The 23,238-nt window shown below is 47.1% G+C and overlaps 1 protein-coding gene across 1 annotated transcript; it reads left to right on the forward strand.

The window, feature by feature from the left end:
* Window positions 1-5,585: 5,585 nt before the first annotated feature.
* On the forward strand, window positions 5,586-12,443 carry FOXI3 (forkhead box I3; the record flags this gene model as incomplete). Its single annotated transcript, XM_082357490.1, has 2 exons — window positions 5,586-6,294; window positions 8,739-12,443. 2 exons carry the CDS (start codon window positions 5,586-5,588, stop codon window positions 9,362-9,364), a joined length of 1,335 nt encoding a protein of 444 aa, XP_082213616.1. The 3' UTR covers window positions 9,365-12,443.
* Window positions 12,444-23,238: the final 10,795 nt, after the last annotated feature.

A 23,238-nucleotide genomic window follows, 5' to 3' on the forward strand; every position in this document is an offset into this window, starting at 1 on the left:
AGGGAGGAGTTGGGGGAAACGTAGCCTCGGGACACCATGGGAAGATCTCAGGAGAGCCAGGATGTATTCAAGGCAGGGAGACGTCCTACAAGAGTTGAAGACACTCTGGGAGCTGGGTCTGGAGCAGAAGGAAGGGTCTGAGAAGTTAGCTGAGGAAGCTCAAGAATGGGGCTAATCAGCTAGAACCGGAGGCCAGGAAGCATTCCGGAGGATTGGGGAGGGGAGAGTGAGGCCACAGGAAGAGGCGTAAGGTTCAAGCAGGGGAGTGATGTATTAATAACTTGGTTCAAAGGAATTGTTGGATCACCATTGTTTGGGCTGATAATTTTTTCTTTTATTTTTCTGGATTAAGTACCTGGAACTTCTGTGGTATCCTCAGAGGCTTTGGCCTACAAGAATCCTAAGGATGCATCCTTTTTGCTACACGTCCTGTGCCTAATGTTGGCAGTGGGAAGAAGGCCATGAGCCTTGGGGGTCAGCGGGCTTGTGGCCCAGTGGTCCCTGGGCTATGGCCTTGCTTCTGAGCCTCCCTGGGTTTGATTTTTGCCCCTCACTCTGTATTTGCAGTTCATTCCAGTCTTCCCTGACTCCCAGGTGGCTGAGGAGGGGAACCGGCAGGGGCTACTTGGCCAATGTCAACATGAAGGACTTACAAGGGAACCGCATTCTTTGAAAAGAAGACAAATGCTGGACTTCCCTTGTGGCACAGTGGTTAAGAATCTGCCTGCCAATGCAAGGGACACGGGTTCGATCCCTGGTCCGGGAAGCTCCCATATGCCGCAGAGCAACTGAGCCCGTGCGCCACAACTACTGAGCCCGTGCGCCACAGCTACGGGAGCCTGCGCACCTAGAGCCCGTGTTCCACAACAAAAGAAGCCACCGCAATGAGAAGCCCACGCACCGCAATGAAGAGCAGCCCCCTCTCGCCGCAACTAGAGAAAGCCCGCGTGCAGCAACGAAAATACAATGCAGCCAAAAATAAAGAAAAAAAAATGATCCAGCTCAAATACTGTTTAAAAAAAAAAAGAAGACAAATGCTAAGTTGGTGGAAAACCTGCTCTCCTAGGGGAAAGAGTTGACTCAGTTTCCCACCAGCACTTACTTTCAGTAAGTAGAGCCCTAAAAGTTTGTTAAAGGAGCAAACGGACAGCACCTGTGGGTTCTGTTTCAATCTGCAAGTCGCAGCCTTTGAGGTAGGGACTGGGAGAGGACAGAGGCTCTTCAGTGTACCCCTCACTAATGACACTGCCAGCTCCAAAATGAGAGCCAATTAAGTGGTCAGAAGTTGGAAAAAGTAAGGAATGAGATAGTGGGCCCAGCTCCTGTTGACGCAATATCTTTTCTTCCATAATCCATCCCTTCTCCACCAAAACAATAAGTGCACTAATTAATCTTACATATTTTAGCCTACGTGATAGAGTTACTCTCACCTCATTTTTCCAAAAACTGTATTCTCCGATTACAATTTGAGTTCTCTTGCTTTCTTTTCTCACCTCTTCTGGTTCCTTTTTCATCTCCACTTGCACCCAGAGTTTGGTTTTTACCTTACTCTGATTTCTTGTTTCATAAAGGCCAAACTGTCTTACATCTATTGAAGACAAAAAAGCAGATATTTTCTAAAATGTTCTTTCCATTACTCTAGTAAATGATTTTCAGAGTTAGACTTTTTCTGCACATCTGAGTAATGATTCTATTCTTTTTTGCTATAGAAATTTTCCCCAGGTCCCAACGTTCCATTTTGTGTGTTTGGTTTGTGTGTGTGTGTTTACTCATCCTTGAATGGGCTTATTTATATTCCAACATGGCATCTGTAAGTAGTCATTCCTTAATTCAACAGGTATGAATTTTTCAAAAATTGATATTTGTTTGTCCTCTGGTGGGCGAGGTGTTTCAAAAACTGAATTACATATAAGGATTCATCTTCAAAGGGCCTCTGATTTATGAGAAGAGGTAAGATAGGTATAATAACTATAGGGCAAGGTAGAAAGCCAGGTGGGGGACATGGGTAGAGTGCATAATTTCTGCTTGTGGCCTTTTTCGTAGATGATACAAAGTAAACCATGATGCTGAAATTGGGAAGGACTGACTGTTCACAGTTCAATGTTGTTCTAAGTCACAGCCATTAGCAATTAAGACCACTGAGGCTATTTCCAATTTATATTACCTTTTTCTTCCTTGGTGAATATGGAAAAATACTAGCAAACATTAATGTGCCAAGGTTTCTATGATGCTATCAATCAATGAGTGTAAGGAATTTGACATTCTGTTACAGTGTTTGTTACAAAATGTTACAGTGTTTGCTACATTCCATCATAAATCACTGTTGTCGGGCTTCCCTGGTGGCGCAGTGGTTGGGAGTCTGCCTGCTAATGCGGGGGACGCGGGTTCGAGCCCTGGTCCGGGAGGGTCCCACATGCCGCGGAGCAAATGGGCCCGTGAGCCACAATTACTGAGCCTGCGCGTCTGGAGCCTGTGCTCCGCAACAAGAGAGGCCGCGATAGTGAGAGGCCCGCGCACCGCGATGAGGAGTGGCCCCCGCTTGCCGCGGCTAGAGAAAGCCCTCGCACAGAAACGAGGATCTGACAAAGCCATAAATAAATAAATAAAATTAAAAAAAAAAAAAAAAAAAAGAGTTGACAAACTTTAAAAAAAATAAAAAATAAAAAATAAATCACTGTTGTCGCTCAAAGAAGCCTCAAGAATATTACCAAATGTCAGTGGAAAATAAACGAGATGTTTTCTTTGGGTTGAATAATTTCTCAAAACGTTTTATTTTCCAGTGATGAAAACATGTAACAGAGGCATAGATACATTAATCAATTGCCTCGATTATATTCTTTTGTGGAAAGGCAATTTGACAAAACGTTATTACAGGAAACTTACATTTTAAGCATAGTTGTTTTTTTTTTAATTTTTATTTATTTATTTTTGTCTGCTTTCGGTCTTCGTTGCTAGGCGCAGGCTTTCTCTAGTTGCGGTGAGCGGGGGCTACTCTTCATTGCAGTGCGCAGACTTCTCACTGCGGTGGCTTCTCTTGTTGCGGAGCATGGGCTCTAGGCGCGCAGGCTTCAGTAGTTGTGGCGTGCGGGCTCAGTAGTTGTGGTTCGCGGGTTCTGGAGCGCAGGCTCAGTATTTGTGGCACATGCCCTTAGTTGCTCCGCAGCATGTGGGATCTTCCCGGAACAGGGCTCGAACCCGTGTCCCCTGCATTGGCAGGCGGATTCTTAACCACTGCGCCACCAGGGAAGTCCCTAAGCATAGTTTTTATCTTTTTTTTTCCTAAGTGCACCAACTGCTTTTTAAATTTAGTTTTTTAAAAAAACAGGGATTTAAAATACTATTTTAACTTTGAATTAAAAACTCAGATTATGACCAATGATAGTTTTAAGCTTATCTAATTAATATGTGATTTAAAAATAGATAGAAAAGAGTATAACTTCCAAACCCCTAGAGGGGGTGTCCACCTCACAGATCCCTATCTGGATAAATGCTGTAACAAAGGCAAGGAGACGCTAGGTGGCTCCATGATTTTTAAATAAAATTAAAGTCCGCAAAAGATAATGCATAGTCAAGGAACAAAATATCTCTACTGGGCTGAACCTTTAACCCAAACAAGAAACAATAATCTTCAATCATGGTGTCTCACTCAGAATAATTTGGAGTATAGGGTTAAGAGTTAAACTAAAAAACAAAAACAAAAACTTCAAGACTGCAAAGTATATATGGGTAAGCAATTTGCTAAAAAATAAGGGAAGGCATTATATTATATTCTTAAGGACATCAATTACTAACGGGGAGATGATTTCAAATTTTTCCTAATTTATTGCCATCTAGTTTGCCAGCTCTTCTTGTGGACTTTCTCTTTTTAGTTTAAATTTTAAATTTACTAAAAATTATTAAATTGGGGCATTATAACTTATTAAAAATCGTTTTCCAATTTCCTTCCTTATAGCTGTCATCCTTATTAACATCGCAAGAGAAATAGCAAAACAAAACAGCTTCGTTTGGGCTATTTGGGAAGGAAAACAAAAGCACGGTGCGGTGCTTATCTAAACTAGGAAACCTAACTCAAAATACAACTAAGGCAAACACTATTCCATTCTATATCATCTGCAAGGAGACTGAAAGAAATTGCGTGACAAGAATTCCTTTCCGGTTTCACAAAAGACGAGAAAAATGTTACATCTGAAGTGTGATTTGCATTTTAGGAACCAAAATTTGCTCGTTAAATGTCTCTGGATTTCATTTTTTACGAAGTGAGGTAACAGAAGACGATCATTTTCCTGAAAGTATATAACTAACTTTGTCCTGAAAATAAATGCGGGGTGGTGGTGGGGAGGGGTTTCCGAATTATTAAATATTCTGAACTGTCAGTCTGCAATTGGCTAATAGAAAAAAATCTTTTTCCCCCCCTCTCCCTTAAACGAGAATCTCAGACCGGTCACTTCTTAAGAACATATTTAGGAATCGTTTTAATTGTAAAAGAAACAGTTTTTTTTTTTTTTATCGTTGTTCGGGGCCAGTAAGTAATGATCGCGTGGCACGTGGGGTCCACACAGTATTTCACTGGTTTTGTTTGTTTTTCCGGGCAGGAGCCGCATTTGAAAACTTACAAAAGTAGAGGGCAAGTCTTCTACCGTAATTCGTGAAGACCGTTTTTGTAAATAAGCGCTTCTTGCACAGTTTAAATTACAGTTGGCTTTAAAATGCTAATTCCGAACCTCCTTATTTAAATGTCTTTGAAAACGTTCACCCTTCTGTTTTGAAAGACAACAAATCACACCAAAAGACTGCGCAAACCTGACCTAAATGAACATGTTTCCCAAATGTGAACGAACCTATCGTTATGTTTAGAGACGTGGTTAGAGAAATTAAAAACCGATTTCAGTCCCTCCCTTCAAAGAATTCCCCAGGAGAAGGGGACACACCAAGGGTGCTCCTTAATATCTTTCGTATACCCCAAAGACTTGTAAATCACGTCTATTATTTTCGACTGTGAGCCGATCGGTCGAGACCGGACGTGAATCCGGCAACTCGATGACAAAAGGTGTAGCTCCAGGTCGAAATACCAAAGGGGGCTAGGCAGGTGGCCTGAGCGGCCACCCAGAGTTAACTTACAGACTTTTTAGAAAACAGTAGTACCGTCTCGGTGATCTTCTCTTTGTTTTGATATTCGTTATTTTATTTCGTTATTGTGCGGAGGGCACGGTGGTTAGGAACGGGGAGCGGTTCGCTGGAATCCTGCAGGCGCCGGCCTCCCCCGGCTCCCCTGGCCCCCGGGGCTCCCCTGGCCCGGCGAGGAGGGGCTGCAGGGGCGGGGCGGAGCGGGGCGGGGCGGGCGCGGCGGGCGGCGCGAGGTTTCCGCGCGCTCGGCCAGGACGCGCGGGCAGGTAGGGCGTGGCGGGGGCGTGGAGACCCGCGGCCCGAGGGCCGCCGCCCAGCCCCGGGACCTGCCCGGGAGGAGCCGCGCCGCCGACGGTTATAAGAGGCCGGCCTGTCGGCGCTCGGCGCGCACCCTCCCCCGCCCAGAACATCGGTCGCCCAGCCAGGGCCGAGGCGGGGCCGCAGGGTTGGCCCCCAAAGGGATGCTCTCGCCCGAGCGGCGAGATCAGCCCCGCTCGCCCCTCGCCGCCGCCGCCGCGCCGCACCCGCCGACGGTCGCCGACATGGCTCTCTACTGCGGCGACAACTTCGGCGTGTACTCGCAGCCCGGCCTGTCCCCGACCGCCGCCGCCCCGGGCGCCCCCCCGACCGCCCGGGCGCCCTACGGTCTGGCCGACTATGCCGCGCCGCCGGCCGCAGCCGCCAACCCCTACCTGTGGCTCAATGGGCCGGCCGTGGGCGGTCCCCCTGCCGCCGCCTCGTACCTGGGCGCCCCGCCGCCGCCGCCGCCGCCGCCGCCGCCCCCCGGGGGCGCGCCCGGGCCCTTCCTGCAGCCGCCGACCGCCGCCGGCACCTTCGCCTGCGCGCAGCGGCCCTTCGCGCAGCCCGCGCCCGCAGCGCCCGCCTCGCCCGCCGGGCCCGCGGCGCCCGGGGAGCTGAGCTGGCTGTCCATGGCCAGCCGCGAGGACCTGATGAAGATGGTGCGGCCGCCCTACTCGTACTCGGCGCTCATCGCCATGGCCATCCAGAGCGCGCCCGAGCGCAAGCTCACGCTCAGCCATATCTACCAGTTCGTGGCCGACAGCTTCCCCTTCTACCAGCGCAGCAAGGCCGGCTGGCAGAACTCCATCCGCCACAACCTGTCGCTGAACGACTGCTTCAAGAAGGTGCCCCGCGACGAGGACGACCCAGGTGAGGGCGGACAGGTGCTTCCCGGCCGGTCCCTTACCCCTCCCCCCCCCTCCCCCCAACTCACACACACACACACACACACGCAGAGACTGGCCAGTTAGGGATAAAGGTAAAGAACCTGAATCCTCAAGCAGAGAGCCGCCCCTGGGTGATGTTCATTAGGCCGTTGGAAGGGCGGCTCGAGTTGCAGAGGGGTGGATTAGGAATAAGAACACGGGTGGGCTCTCAGATAAGGGATGGCTATATTCAGATGAGCTGAGAATCCCATTACATTTCACGGGAGAGGTGGGGAGAGACCGGGAGTTGGAACACACTGTCCTAGATGTACTTCCTCCTGCCTCGGGTTCCAGAGAGACTCACTGTGCCCTTCGTAGGACACGTACTGTCCCTACCTTAAGAGATGATTCGAGGATGGTGGCACGGGCATCGCGAGACGGGGGTCGAGGGATCAGGGAGCTTGAGCTGGGTCCTGCAGATTGTGGTTTGGGAAGCTTATGTATTTAGAAATGTAAAAATGAACCCCCCCCCCCCCAGTTTGCTTCGTTCGGATCTAACCCCGGGGGTGAGGAGGGCTGTGTTACCATGGCGTGTTAGTGGTTTCCCTCTTACCTGAGGAGTGAGGTGGAGAAAAGCTCAAAAATGAGAGAAACAGAATCTTACCTGAGGTTTTCAGAAGGAGCCCAGGACTAAGGGTGTGACGGGAGAGTCGTGATAGGAAAAAGAGAAGAGAAAACTGTTTCAGCTGCCCTCTACAGAGATCCAGGATTTTGTGTAAATTATGTGAATGCTCTGGAGTATTTGTACCTAAAGTCATTCCAGAGCAGTGCTTTCCAATTGAAATACAGTACAACCCACACGTGGTTGTGAATTGTCTTGTAGCCACGTGAAAAAAGTGAAAAGAAGCCGGTGAAAATGTTTTTTAATTTTTAAAGTAAGCTGAAATATCGTTTCAACATATAACAAATATAAAAAATTATCGGTGAGCTACTTTCCATTATTCTTTTGGTACTAAGTCTTCAAAATCCTATGTGTGTGTTTTACACCACATCTCACTTGGGACTAGCCACTTTTCAAGTGCTCAGCAGCCACGTTGGCTAGTGGTTACTGTAGTGGACAGAGCATGCAGTTCTAGAAGATACATCTTCCAGATTTGGCTTCTAAATCACCTGAGATGATCATGTCAATTGTCATATATACTCCTCGACTTTCTAAAAAGGTCGAGGATCTCTAGCCAGTGTCTTATCAAAGCTTTTGGTACTAGGACTTCCCTGGAGGTCCAGTGGTTAAGACAACGAGCTTCCACTGCAGGGGCACAGGTTTGATCCCTGATCCAGGGAACTCAGATCCAGCATGCCGCGCGGCGTGGCCAAAAAAAAAAAAAAAAAAAAAAAAGCTTTTGGTACCAAGGTGACACAGCATAAATATCCTGATAGATGCACATGTTGTTATTTAGATGGTAGATATGTGAATAAGTTTTTTTTCTGCAACTACTTGCAGAAAAGGTGGAGGTGGAGGTAATGGATATGGGGGAGTGTGTGCCAGTAGTTAAGAATGCTGAGTCTAGAGCCAACCTGCTTAAATCCTGGCCCTACCGTTGCTACCTGGAAAGACAGCAGGTTGCTGACCAATCTGCACCTCAGTTTCCCCACCTGAAAAATGGAGGCCATAATACTGCCTGTCTCCAAAGAGCTGTGAGGAGTAACTGAAGTTATCCATGCGGAGAACTCACTACAGGATAAGCGCTTTACAGTATTTGCAAATGCCAAAGATTCTTTTTACCAGAAGTGAAAAAAGCTGTTGGGAGATGAAATCCTCCAAGACGATAGATCTTTTTTACTTCCATTGTGCTCAAAAGTGAGGGAAATTTTCTAAGCAGAAGACTAGCATTGCATGCATTAAATGGGGCCCTGATCTCTGAGATTGGCCGGGTGGAGGAAAAGCTTGGAAGAGATGCAGGGGTGCCTCCTGCCCTAGGCAAGGAAGGGGTGTGGAGCCTCCTTGTATTCCAAATATATGCCATCCAAGGCGTTGTTAAACCAGTCAATTCCCCAGTAATAACCTGATTTTGTTTGGCAAGGCAGAGGGTTGGGTATTGGAGGTTGCCTTTTTCCAGTGGAGTATTTTTTGGGGGGCAAGTATTGCATCCTTTCAACCAGTGATAACAGATACTGTTTTTTCACTCTCTCACTATGGTGTGGCTACTTTGCGGAGATCTATCACTTAACCCTCACAGCCAACCTGTGAGGTGTACTGTTCTTAGCCCTATCTTTATAGATAAATGAGGCTCAGTTAGTGCCATCTCCCACAAAAGGATGCATTTAAACAGCAGAGTGGTTTGAGCATCTCTGTCGGAGTTTCACGAGAGCCTGCCCACCCGCCCCCTTTCAGATCTGATGCCTGAACTGCGTCCTCCTCTAACTCAGCTTTCTTTCTCATCTCCATAGGAAAAGGTAATTACTGGACCCTGGATCCAAACTGTGAGAAAATGTTTGACAACGGGAACTTCCGTCGGAAGCGAAAGCGCCGCTCGGAAGCCAGCAGCACCCCTACGGTGGCCGTGGGGACCTCGAAATCAGAAGAAGGGCTCTCCCCGGGCCCGGGGTCCGGAGTGGGTGGGAAGGCGGAAGGAGACAGCTCCCCGGCGTTGCTGAGGCCCTCTCAGTCCCCAGAGCCTCCCGAGGGCACCAAGAGTACCGCCTCCTCCCCGGGAGGGTCCGTGCTCTCCTCCACCCCTTGCCTGAACAGCTTCTTCAGCAGCCTCAGCACCACGCTAAGTGTCAACAGCAGCGGGAGCACCCAGCGAGCGCTCCCCGGCGGCCGCCCCCTAGGGATCCAGGGGACCCAGGTGCCCTCGGGCGGTGCGTTCCCCCCCAGCTCCGTCCCGGAGGCCTCGCCAGACACCTTGCAGCTGAGTCACAGCACCAGCAATGGCAGCAGCCAGAGGTCTTCCTACTACAGCCCCTTCCCTGCCAGCACCAGCGGGGGACCAAGCAGCCCCTTCAGCACCCCTTTCTACAACTTCAGCATGGTCAACAGCCTCATCTACCCCCGGGAGGGCTCCGAGGTATAGACCCCCTGCTTCCCAGACTTGACTATGGACACCTGAAATCTTGTGGAAAATGCAGATTCCAAGGCAGTAGGTCCGGGGCAAGAACTGAGACTCCGCATTTCTCCGAAGCTCCCGGCTGAGCTTGCGGTCCACTGACCACACTTGGAGTAGCGTGGATGCAGTAAGTAGGTAACTCTTTCCACAACCCGGCAAACTTTGACAGGTTTCTCTGGAGAGAAATCCAGCTCACTCTGTTCTGGGATCATACCCGTGAGCCCTGTGAGGGCATGGACCATGTGTGTTTGTTCATCACTGTATGTCAGGGTCACAGGCTCAAATGGGTCCAGGGACCGGCTACAAAAACAAGTGAATTGAGTTATTGGGTCGGAAAAAGATAACAGTTGGCACTGGAATCAGTTGAGAGTGGTTGGGACCATCGAGCTGAAGGCTGCTGTGGGCAGCTGCTTATCTCCTGCTTGACAGCATTCTGATTTTTCTAGAAAAGTCAAGAGACCTGGATTTTTTTTTATTTTATTTTTTTTAATTTTTTTTTTTATAAATTTATTTATTTTTATTTTTGGCTGCGTTGGGTCTTCACGCAGGCTTTCTCTAGTTGCGGCGAGCGGGGGCTACTCTTGGTTGCGGTGCACGGGCTTCTCATTGTGGTGGCTCCTCTTGTTGCGGAGCACGGGCTCTAGGTGCGCAGGCTTCAGTAGTTGTGGCGCGCAGGCTCGGTAGTTGTGGAGCACGGGCTTAGTTGCTCCGTGGCATGTGGGATCCTCCCGGACCAGGGCCCGAACCTGCGTCCCCTGCATTGGCAGGCAGATTCCCAGCCACTGCGTCACCAGGGCAGCCCAGAGACCTGGATTTTTATAGGAAACCTCCACTTGTCTTCTTTGTGGCTATTGAGAGTTTTTCGAAGACTGTGCTAGGAAGCGCCACAAATCCTTGAGCTCTACGCAGCTCACAAATCACCTCTGTTTATGCTCAGTGTCAGGTACATGGCAGATACTAATAGCAATAGAACTGCCCAAGCACATCCTGTGTGCCAGGCACTGTTCTAGATACTTGACATATATTAGCTCATTTAATCCTCACAACAACCTTGGGAGAGAGGTATTGTTACTTCCCTTCATTTTCTGTATGAGGGCAGTGAACTGCCAAGATGTTAGTTAACTTGCCCAAGGCCATACAGATAGTAAGTCATGGACCCAGGATCCAGTTTTTGAGGTTTTTGTGTGTGTGTGTGTGTGTGTGTATATTTTGTTTTTCAGGGTTTTTTTGTTTTGTTTTGTTTTGTTGTTGTTTTTGTTTTTTGGCCTTGCTGTGTGGCTTGCGGTACCTCTGTTCCCTGACCAGGGATTGAACCCAGGCCACGGCAGTGAAAGCGCCAAATCCTAACCACTAGGCCACCAGGGAACTCTCACCAGGATCCAGTTTTAAGGCGGTCTGTCTCCAGAGTCAGTGCTTGTAAGCTTCGTGTTCTAGTGTGTTCTAGTTCCTGAAAAACAAAGGCACCAACATGCATAGGCAGTCGTGGTGTCTAAAGAGTAGGAATGAGCTAGGTTTCATCTCACCAAAGATTCTGGTTGAAATCAGTATCACCTGAGACATTCTGAGCAGTGAGGATGGACACCAGCTCTGCCTTACTTCTGCTGCCATATTTCTGAGGTCTGGGGTGACCATCCTAATTAATTGGCATCCTATCCCTTTTAGCATATGTCCTGGATTTTTCATCTTTGAAACAAAGTTTTTGAATTTTATTGAAAGTAGTTTTTAAATGGAATTTTTATAAGTTTTTAAAATAAGACATTTGTGGTCAAAAAAATTTTTTAATGTAATTTATTTTTAACATTCCCTTCTACTTCTCAAGAGGTATCTTCCTTTGAATAGTTTTTTATGGTCACCCTGCCGGTGCCCAACCGAATGTCTGTACATGGCAGACGTGCAGCCACTGTTTGAACTTATCCAAAAAGTGTGAATTAACATGCAGATAGTTGGTGATTTTATTGGAATAGCGATGCATTAAGATGAAGATAATGTCCTATGAATTGCTTTTGTACCATGTTGTTTGGTCTTTGATGGGAGCGTTGCTGGTTTGGGATTTTCATTTTTTTAGAAAAAGGAACACAGATTCATTGTAAAAAATTTTTAACTTTTCCCTGTGTATTCTTTTTTGAGACTCTCACAGCATTACTGTTAAATTTGAATTTTGAAATATACATACAGAAAATTATTTTTTTTAAATAGTCTATTGCGGTATAAATAACATCACCATTACTTTTTAAATATTATGCAGGAAGACAACCAAAGAGACTACCTACCACCATATTGTGTGTACAAAAAAAACACTTTCTATGGATATTTTTCTATGTGAAAAATTGTATGGACTTTTATAAATACTGTTTCTAACACAATTCTATATTTGTAACTTAATTTATAATGTGAACTGGGACAAAAATTTTTTTCCCCAGAAAAGCACACTGCATGCTGGAAATCACATGAAATAAACTGTAAGTGGGATGACTTATGGCTACTTTTTAGGCACTACTGTTTTTCTGTCTTTAACTTCTCCTAAAGGAATAGAGCTATAAGTGGCATGGCATGTAGGCTGCTACAGGGATTTCTGTGTGTTGAGAGAGCGAACGATTGATTTTTTTTTTTTTAATTGGATTTGTTCCACCTACACACATCCTAAAGGGTTGGAATGAAACAGTTCTGGAGGATCTCTAGGCATATGAGCATTTTATTTATTTTTAACAGAGTAACAGTTCTGTCATTTAGATTAAACTAAGTTTCAGTGCACCAGACAATTTGTGTTCCAGAAAGAAATGGTGCTGTAAGGCCCCCACCAGCTGGCAGCACTCCTCAGGGGGAGCTCTGGCTTTGGATGTTGTGGTCCTCAAGGGGGCCATGGGCAGCCCATCGTTTCCAAGGAAATTGCTAGGAAACTTGAACTTGGCCCCAGCTAGAAGAAACCTGAAAGATAAGGTTTCTAGCCTAGGGTTTCATCAGCACTATAGATATTTGGAGAGGGGTAACCCATTGTAGAGGTTGCCCTGTACATCACAGAACGTTTGTAGCATCTCTAGTCTCTACCCATTAGATACCAGAAGCTCCCTCCCCACCCCAACCCCAGGACCTGGCCATGTGTGACAACCAAAAGTTTCTCCAGACATTGACAAATGTCCCCTGGGGGGCAAAATTAGACCTGGTTGAGAACCACTGATCTAGACCAACACCCACAATTTGCCAGTGAGGAAGTGGAGCCCCCTCACCACCCCACACCAAGTCCTAGGCTCTGGGGCTAGCAGAGAAGCCCTGAATGGATGAGGCCTCTGGGCTCTGGTACCGGACAGTTTCTGGCCTATGAAACGGCTTTTCTCTTCAATGAGTTGTGAGCAGAAGCAGCCCAACGATTGTGGCATTTCTCAGAACTGAGATCTGCCTGTTTGCCAGTCACATTGGAGGTAGACTCCTGCCATATTTTAGTTGCTTGTCGTAGATGTTTATGGTAGCTTCCTTCTTGGCATCTATTTCTATTAATAGAGACCTCGGAATAATTCTGACCAAACAAAATTAAACTATCTGGATTATTATTATTTGATAGGGATGGTGGTGCGGAGAACAGACTTTAGGATTTCTTGGAAAGAAAGATACATTAAAAGAATGTGATTAACCTGTATTTGGAAGCATCTAGATCTGGGTGTTTGATAGCTATGAAGTGCCAGAACGATGGCATTTATGAGAACAAAGGTGAGGAGAAGAATCCACTTCTGATCTCCCAAACAACCGCAAAGGGCAGCAGGGTGGCTCGGTCCCCGAGCCGAGCCAGGGACCAAAGAAGCTGTGCCCAGGGCAGGTCTCCATCCGGGAACTGCCTCCCACTGGGCCTGGGATTAAAGGGAAAGAGACAAAGCTGCCTGTGCCTGTGATGTTTCCAGGTCAAAGTCTGCACCGGCACTCCAATTGACACCCATTTCCTGCATCTGTGACATTTTCTGCCTGGGAATCAGGTCAGGAATTCTGGACCTGAGCTAGATTTCACTTTCTGTTGTTTGGGACAATACAGTGGAATAGACGTCCCCCTCCATCCCCATGTAGTTTAGCACCCTTCTTTCTCTGGGGTTCTCCCAGAGTCTAGGGCCTGGTGTCAAGGTGCAGCCCAGGCTGAGGACTTTTGGGCACATGTATAACTTAAAGCAGCTGCCTTTCGACCTTCTAGGACCTGGTGTACCTTTTAGAATAAGACAGGGGTAAAGGAGAATTTGAAAAACTAATAAGCAGGTTTCAGGTTTCCTTCTTGATACTTTTACATCCTTCATCTCCTTCTTGAGCTTACTGGGAAAAGGCAGCCGGGAAGCCCAGAGGCTTTGAAAACTGTGCACCTTTGCCCCCCTAACTCCTCCCCCAGCTCCCCAGGGCTCTCCAGGCAAAATGGGCCAAGCTTTGGTGCCCCCATCCCCCACCCCCACCCCGGAAGAAGGAACATCACTGAACTTCAGAGGAAACTCCCACACTGTGCTTCTCTGCCTCTCTGAGACTTACTAGAACTTGCAAAGAGGCTAAATCTTCAGGATCTAACTGTTTTTTAGTCTTCTTGAGCTGCTCTAGTAGATAAAACCTTGAGGTTTTTCATGAAAAAGAATTCCGTGGCGGTTTCCTGAGGCAGGGATTTGCTGGTTTCTGGGGTAGAGACCTGGGGGCCTGTGGCCTTGCCTTTTGTCATGGAAAGCAGTCAGCTGTGCTTGTGGCTGGGTGGCTGGCACCGCTGGAAGAAGAAGGAATTTCCTGTCAGGTTTGAAAACAAAAAAAGGTCAAAAAAGACCTGATACCTACTGAATTCCTCCCTACCTTTTTATTCATGATGTTGGGGGATCATCGCCAAAACCCTGGGAGGCCTGGAGAACAGTCCTTTATCATTTTAAAAAAGGTAAACATTACAATAATAATAACTCTCTTATTGGGTGCCAAGCACAGTCCTAAAATAGATATATTAAATTTAAAATAGCAACTCTATGAAGTGGATACTGTTACTCATTTCACCAATGAGAATACTGAGACCCAGGAAGTTTGTATAACTAAGCCAAGGTCAAAAATCTAAGTGGTTGCTGCAGGTAAGTGGTTGAACTGAGATACAAAATCAGGCCATCTGATGTCACAGCCTACCTGCCCTTAACCTACTATAATGCCTCTCCATTTTGAAGATGAGAAACAGAGAGGTTAAGTGACTTGCCCAAGGCCACACAGCTTGCTGGTTGCAGATTTGAGCTTAGAACCCAGGCTCCTGCCCTGCCTCCCACCCACTTCTTCTCTTCAGGCACTTCATTTGTAAACTCCTTGAGGTTGGTTTTTGTGTCCAGGGCTCCTTTTCAGGGACACAGGAAGGTAAGCAGAGAGAAGTCACTTTTCCTTGATATGTCCTCCTTTACAGGATCAGCCAGCAGCCAGATCAGAGGCCCAGATCTCAGGCTCTGAAGCGGCCGAGGGAAGCCAGATGTTGGAGATGCTGATTTGGAACCTTGGACTTTGAAAATAAATTTGGAAATTTATCCACTGACTCAGCAAATCCCTTTGGGCATCAGGCCCTGTGCTAGGCATTGAGGATACTAAGATGACTAGACCCACTCAGATCCTTAGCAAGCATGGTAGGGCCTAGAACAGATGTACACAGGGTAGGGAAGATCCACAGGGAGGGACTGAGCTTCCCTCACGCAGCTGCCGGCCTCCTCCAAGGGAGACAGAATGACTTCACCTCTGGGAAGAGCAGCGGGCAGTTTCCCTGTCCTGGGCTGAGAAGCTGCAGCCCTACCACTGTCTCCTTCACCCCGTATCTCCCCTGTGCTCCTGCTGGGAGGAGACAATACCAGGGCCTTATTCAAAACCGTGGTGCTTCTGGACTGACAGAAGGGACAGGGCAACCATGGTCAAGCGGTCAAGGGGAGTTCCCTTCAAGGCCTCAGGCCTTGGTGCATGACGACAGTCAGTTCCCCTACACCCTTGCCCTTCCAGCCCTGGGCGCTTTCCAACCATGCCAACATCAGCATCAAGACTCTCGGCCCCAACTCCACCGCACTTGAAAGGAGGCTCAAGGGACTTCCCTGGCGGTCCAGTGGTTAAGACTCCGCGCTTCCACTGCAGGGGATGCAGGTTCGATCCCTGGTCACGGAACTAAGATCCCGCAAGCCGAGATGTGGCTAAAAAACCAAAACAATACAAACAAACAAAAGGAGGTTCGAGACTGCAAGCATGCTGGGGTCCCCTCCTCCCCAGTTTACTCTCTTGAAAGGCATTAAGCAAACCACAATGCAGGGATGCCTCTGCTCCAGGTTGGGATCAGCAAGCGGAGCATTACCAAGGACCTCTTCCCTCTCAGCCCCAAAGATGATGCCAACTCACCCTATCACATCACTGCTCACCTCCAACTGCCCCCACCTGGGCTGACCCACAGGCACTGCGACCGTGGCCCCGTTGTACAAACTCCCTGGGTGGGCCTCTGTCTTCAGGATAAAATGGATAATAGCGGTATCTCCTTCACAGGACTGTTGAGAGGGTTAATACATCTATTTTATATTGAATCTGTGTGTTTGCCCAACAGTAACATCCAGAAGGGCCTCAACATCCACTCACAGAACCTCCACTTGTTTCTTCTCAGAAGGTCTGAGGTCAGTGTCATCATTTGTTTGCCCCACAGTCTTGGAGAGTGAGTATTATTAGCCTCATATTACAGAAAGGCAAAAACAGAGTAGGATGGGCTTCCCTGGTGGCGCAGCGGTTAAGAATCCGCCTGCCAATGCAGGGGACACGGGTTCAAGCCCTGGCCCGGGAAGATCCCACATACCGCAGAGCCACTAAGCCCGTGCTCCACAACTACTGAGCCCACGAGCCACAACTACCGAAGCCCGTGCGCCTAGAGCCCGTGCTCCGCAACAAGAGAAGCCACCGCAGTGAGAAGCCCGCGCACCGTAACGAGGAGTAGTCCCTGCTCGCCGCAACCAGAGAAAGCCCGCGCACAGCAATGAAGACCCAACGCAGCCAAAAATAAAAATAAATAAATTTATAAAAACAAAACAAAACAGACAAAAAAACAGAGTAGGAATCTTGGCAAACAGCTGGCTGCCAGGAGCCATGGAGATCTCATAGGAAAGGGAAGTTCACTCATTCACGGCCTCCAGTGAGCGGGTGAGTCACTTAATAAATGTACCAAACACCTACTAACTCTTATTTTGCTTCCTGTTTCCCTCGCACTCCACCTCCAAGCCCGAAACGAGGACTGTTGGCTCCAGAATCCAAAATTAGTCTGCAGCCCAGACTTCTCACCGGTTCCTCTGCCATCACCACACCTCCCGCCTGGAGGCCTCCCAGCCCCGCCTCCGGACTCCCTGCTGTGCACGTTGCATCCATCCCTACCTTTCCGAGCTCATTCTCCATTTGGAACCCAGAGTAATCTTTTAAACAACAGATATGATGATTCTGCTTTGCTGCTTAGAACCTTTTGATAACTTCTATTACTAGCAAACTCCAAAGTGCTTTTGTGCCCTGCGTGAACTAGCTCCCGCCCTTACCCATGTAACCCCCCCTCTACTCGGCTCCAGACACTTACTGCTTTGCAGCCCCTCAAGCATTCCAAACTCTTCTGTTTTAGGGTCTTTGCAGTTATTGCCTCTACCATGAGAGCTCAATTCCCCAGATCTTTTTTCTTTCTTTCTTTCTTTTTTTTTTTGGCCGCGCTGCGCAGCATGTGGAATCTTAGTTCCCTGACCAGGGATCGAACCCCTGCAGTGGAAGCGTGGAATCTTAACCACTGGACCACCAGGGAAGTCCCTCCCCAGATCTTTTCAGGCTTCCACTCAGAGGTCCATCTCCGGAGCAGCTGTCCCTTGAGCATCGTAACCCTTCCCATTTCCACCAAGTCCCCTCGGAAGCCCTTTATAAATTGTTCTTCCCACCTTAACTAAACCCCATTCATGTCTGTCTCCTCCTATTTTACTTATTTTTTTTAATTTTTATTTTTTGGCTGTGCCACGTGGCATGTGGGATCTTAGTTCCCCAGGGATCGAACCCAAGCCCCCTGCAGTGGAAGCGTGGAGTCAACCACTGGACCACCAAGGAAGTCCCTCCTCCTATTTTAAAGTGAAATAATTATGTTATTGATCTTAAAAGAAAAGTACATTTTCCCTCCTCCCTGTGTCGGGAAACTGAGGCACAGAGCATCCCTTTCCCCAAGACTTTCATTGATGATACACCTCATTTGCCTGCCTGTGGCATCACTCAGTCCGTACAGTAGAAAATTTCTCTTTCTCCTCCAGTTTTAAGTGGGAAAAACCCCAGGAATTTTTGCTATGTTTAGCCTGGATTTAGCACTCAGCCGTCCCCCTCTCCCACACATCACTTCCCCCTTTCTGCGTTCATACCTCCCCTGTGTTCTCCTGGAGACGTAAGTCTCAGCCAAACACCTGGAGTCTTTGATCATCAACCCATCAGCTGCCTCCCAGCACTCATTTCAGCTAGAAGACTTTCAAGTTCTCCCCCTTTACTAGGTCTGGGAAAGGAAAAAAAAAAAAAACCACCCGTAGCAGCTGTTACACTGCACCTTTCTTTGCGTACTGGTGGTAAGTGCCAAGGAATTGCTGCTTCAGCAAAGATTTTAAAAAACCTTCCTTCAATGGGATTAACTTCCGGGCAGCCGATGCTGGCTGCCACACAGCATAACAATGTCAACCACAGAATCCCAGCCCCTTCGACTGCCTTTCCAGGCTGTGTGCCGGATGTCCTGCTGTATCCAGTTTCTTGATTCAGGAACTACGGAGAACATACACGTCTTAATAATAGGATTATTGCCATTGCTAAAGTAGTAGTGGGGCTGGCACTTGTGAGGCAATGATCTTCCTTTCCAGCATCTTCCGTGCTCAGATTCCTCCAAAAGGGCAGCGTCACAATTCATCCTGATGCTCCCAAACGTAGTGACCCTTCATTTGCTCAGCAATTTTTACTAACCACTTTCTATACCTACTCAGAGACCTGGCTAAACTCAAGGTCCCTATAAGGATGGCGCTTTCATTCTAGGGGAGGAGGAGAAGCAAAGAAGGTGTAAGAGCAGGGTCAAAGTGCTTCGATGGGAGACATGTGGGGTGCTGTGGGAATTTCTGGGAGAGGCCCCACCCCTGAAGTCTGGAAACCAGAAGCCATGGTTCTTATGGGAACTGAAAGAAGCTGTCCTCAGAGGCAGGTCACATACAGCAGAGATTTAGGCAGGCAGGGCAGTGGAGTGGGTGAAAGCCTGCCTCCGTAGAATAGAACTGGGCAGAATAGAAGAGAACAGAAATGAATCAGATTTGTATTTCAAAGCGACTTCTTTGTGGACAATCTTTTGGAAGGACAAGATCTTCTTAGAGAGACCTCTCTGGAAGCTACTGTAGCAAGCAAGAAATGATGGGAATCTGAAATAGGGTTGGGATAATGAGGAAGAAAACAATGGGAGGTTTGAGGGACATGTAGGATATAGGAAGGGGCAGACTTTGTGATTTCCGGAAACTGGTGGTCGAGGGAGAAGGAAGACTCCAAGATGACATCGGGGTTCTGCCCGAGGCCGTGGGGTGAAAGGTGGTGCCATTCACCAGATCAGGACACTCCAGAAGAGGGGAGGCTGTCTGAGGGTCCCCCTGGAGGAACTTTCCAGCAGGAGCTGGAGTCTGTAGATTGATTAGGAGGGAGGACCAGGCTAGCTGTGTAAATCTGAGAGGTATCAGAATGTGGATGAGAGATTTAATTTAGTCATTTAATAAATATTTCTTAGCAGCTACTTTGTGCCAAGCCCTGTGCCGTGGGCTGGAGATACAATGGTGAGTATAATAGACTTGTTCCCTTCTCTCTTGGATTTCATAGTCTAGTGGGAGAGGAAATAATCTTGCTAATGAATATGTAATTACAAAGTGGCCTGAGTGCTGTGAAGGGGCAGGGTGGAGTTGTGTGAGCATAAAAGGAAGGTCAGTAATCGAGCCTGGGGCACCAGGAAAGGTTTTCCTGAGGGCATGAGGCTTGAATGGAGATCTGAGAAAGTGGGTGGGAGTGGACCAGGTGAGAGGAAGGAAAGCACATTCCAGACAGAGGGAGCAGAACTTACAAAGTCTCTGCGGCCAAGAGGACCCAGCGTGCTGGAGGGGCTGAACAGGGCTGGGCGGGTGCACGGAGCAGTATGGTGGGACATAATCAGATTTGCATTTTGAAGGGTTGTTTGAGGTAAGGGGTCTTCAGAAGTGAAGCGGACAAGAGTAGGATGTCATTGCAGTTCAAGCAAGTGACTTGGACCATGATCGTGACAATAGAGAAAGACATATGGATTCTTGTGAAAGTTATCAGGGAAGTATTGGGTGGGCCAAAAAGTGCCTTTGGTTTTTAAGTAAAAACAAAAGACACGTTTTTCATTTTCACCGAGAACTTTATTGAACCACGTATTCACCCTCTTGTTCCACTACCTTCTGCCATTTTACAGGCAACTTCATAATTCCATCTTCCCAAGACTTTTTTACCTTTTTGAGCAAAGAACTGTTCCAGGTGCCTTTTACAGTCTTCCAGGAAATTGAAATTTTTTCCATTAAGAGAATTTTGTGAAGACCTAAATAAATGGAAATCTGAAGGTGCAATGTCTGGTGAATACAGCAGATGAACTTCCCAGTCAAGCTGTAACAGTTTCTGCCTGGTCATCAAAGAAACATGCAGTCTTGCATTATCCTGATGGAAGATTATGCATTTTCTGTTGACTAATTCTGGACACTTTTCGTCAAGTGCTGCTTTCAGTTGGTCTAATTGGGAGCAGTACTTGTTGTAATTAATTGTTTGGTTTTCTAGAAGGAGTTCATAATAGAGCTTCCAATCCGACCATATACACAACACCTTCTTTGCATGAAGACCGGCCTTTGGTGTGGTTGGTGGTGGTGTATTTCGCTTGCCCCACGATCTCTCCCATTCCACATTATTGTACAGTATCCACTTTTCATCCCCCGTCACAATTTGTTTCAAAAAAGGAACGTTTTCATTACGTTTCAGTAGATACTCGCGGTGGAAATACAGTCAAGGTGGGTTTTTTTTCAGCTTAACTTACGTGGAACCCAAACATCAAAGCGATGAACATAACCAAGCTGGTGCAAATGATTTTCAGCGCTTGATTTGGATATTTTGAATATGTTGTCTGTCTCCCGCGAGGTATAACATTGATCATTCTCAATGTCTCGATTTGATCGCTATCAACTTCAACTGGTCTACCCGACCGTGGAGCATCGTCCAGGGAGAAATCTCCAGCATGAAACTTGGCAACGCTTTTGACATGTTCAATCAGTCACAGCACCTTCTCCATACACTGAACAAATCTTTTTTCATGTTTCGGTTGCATTTTTACCTTTCTTGAAATACTAAAGCATAATTTGCAGAAAATGTTGCTTGTTTTTCTTCCGTCTTCAATATTAAAATGGCTACACAAAAATTCACCAATTTTGATGTCTCTTTTTAGATGCATGCTGATATGACAGTTGTCACATACAGTCTAACAAAATTGTTTCAAATGAAGTTAAAGACAACTAAGTGCTACTAGAGCCATCTTACGGAAAAAAACGAACGAAACTTTTGGCCCACCCAATAAAATCAACAAGACTTGGTGAGGCATTGGATATAGAGATGTAAGGGAGAAAGGTATCAAGGATGAGTTTTAGGTCTGTAGCCTGGGCAACTGGCTGGTAAGGGTTTCAGAGATGAGGAAAATTGAAAGAAGATCTGTTGTTATTTGGTGCATGTGTGTCATAAATCTGGTCTCAAATACATTGAGTTGAGGTGCCTCAGACATTCAGGTAGGAGCACAGATGATTCTGGAGCTCACAGGAGAAGCCTAGGCTGGAAATTTAAATTATGAGTCACTGGTGTGGAACTATTAATTAAGGGACTTCTGGCTTCTGACATGCAAAGAGCTTGAAAGTTATCACTTCCATGCTCACACTAAGAAAAAGCTGAGCAAACTGAAAGTCAACAACTTTTCTTAGATTCATCAGAGAACTGATGCCTCCAAAACTGAAAAGAGAGATGAACACCAAGAATCACAGTTTACCAGGAGCAAAGTTTACTCTTGCCACTGGAGCCAGTACTGGTAGAAAAACCTAAAATGTAATTGACAAATTGCTGGAGGATCAGTGTGGACAAGCTTGAGAGTTAAAACTTCTGGAGTCCCCACACTTGGCTGAGTTTTACCTCCAAGAACTCTTTCAGGTTCTCAGAGTACAGGTTGGAAAAAAAAGTCCTCTCGTGCTGCTGACAGGAGGAGAGGGAAAGTAACCATTGTGAAATAAGCCAGATCATTCTGTTCCCCATAATGACATCCTGCCCTAGGTATTTTTTTTTTTTTTTAGATTTATTTATTTATTTAGTTAGTTAGTTAGTTATTTACTGGCTGCGTTGGGTCTTCCTCTGCTGTGAGCGGGAGCTACTCTTCGCTGCGGTGCGAGGGCTTCTCGTTGCGGTGGCTTCTCTTGTTGCAGAGCACGGGCTCTAGGCCCGCAGGCTTCAGTAGTTGTGGCAGACGGGCTTCAGTAGTTGTGGCTCACAGGCTCTAGAGTGCAGGCTCAGTAGTTGTGGCACACGGGCTCAGTAGTTGTGGCGCATGGGCTTAGTTGCTCTGCAGCATGTGGGATCTTCCCGGACCAGGGCTCAAACCCATGTACCCTGCATTGGCAGGCAGATTCTTAACCACTGCGCCACCAGGGAAGCCCCTGCCCTATGTATTTTATCAGAGCCTAACTGACTTGGGAGAAGGGAAATACCCAACTCCAGCCCCCTCTAGACTTCCTATCTCACATAAAGAAACAAACAAAACAGCAGAGAAGCACTTGTGCAGGTCACAGACCAGGAGCACAGGCTCACTAATAGACCAAAATTGAATTATAAACTATAAAACACTTCACCTATCCCTACCTTACCACCATATCGATCTGGCTCCTGTATAATAACAGTGGATTATAGCTAAATGAACAGTAAGGCTCAGACTCTATTTCAAGACAGAGTCTCTAGGGAAACCCAAAGACAACAAGGGATGCAAAAATGAGGGCTCTGGAGGAAATGTTATCCTCTGACGCGTATAGCTACAGCAAACAGTAAATACAGCCTAACTCCTAGCCAAATAAACATAAACACACTAAAGGCATATCCTCAGTTCTTTTAACCAGATTCATCATATGTAGCTTTCAAGAAAAAAACTTACAAGGCATGCTGACAGGCAAAAAACACAGTTTTAACAAAACAAACATCAGAACCAGGCTGATGGCAAGGATGTTGGAATTATCAGACCAGCACTTTAAAGTAACTATGATTAATATGCTAAGGGCTTTAATGGAAAGAGTGGACACCATGCAAGAAGAGATGGATGATACAAGCAGACAGATGGGAACTCTAAGAAGGGATCAAAAGGAAATGCTAGGGGGCTTCCCTGGTGGCGCAGTGGTTAAGAATCCGCCTGCCAACGCAGGGGACACAGGTTCAAGCCCTGGTCCGGGAAGATCCCACATGCCATGGAGCAACTAAGCCCGTGCGCCACAACTACTGAGTCTGCGCTCTAGAGCCCGCGAGCCACAACTACTGAGCCCACGTGCCACAACTACAGAAGCCCACGTGCTTAGAACCCGTGCTCTGCAACAAGAGAAGCCACCGCAATGAGAAGCCCATGCACCGCAACAAAGAGTAGCCCCCGCTCGCAACTAGAGAAAGCCTGCTCGCAGCAACAAAGACCCAGTGCAGCCAAAAATAAATAAATAAAATAAATAAATTTATTAAAAAAAAAAAAAAAGGAAATGCTAGAAATCAAAAACACTTTAACAGAAATGTAGAATGCTTTTGATAGGCTCATAAGTAAACTGGAC

The sequence above is a fragment of the Balaenoptera borealis genome (assembly GCF_965194805.1).
Source record: "Balaenoptera borealis genome assembly, chromosome: 15".
Classification (NCBI taxonomy): domain Eukaryota; kingdom Metazoa; phylum Chordata; class Mammalia; order Artiodactyla; family Balaenopteridae; genus Balaenoptera; species Balaenoptera borealis.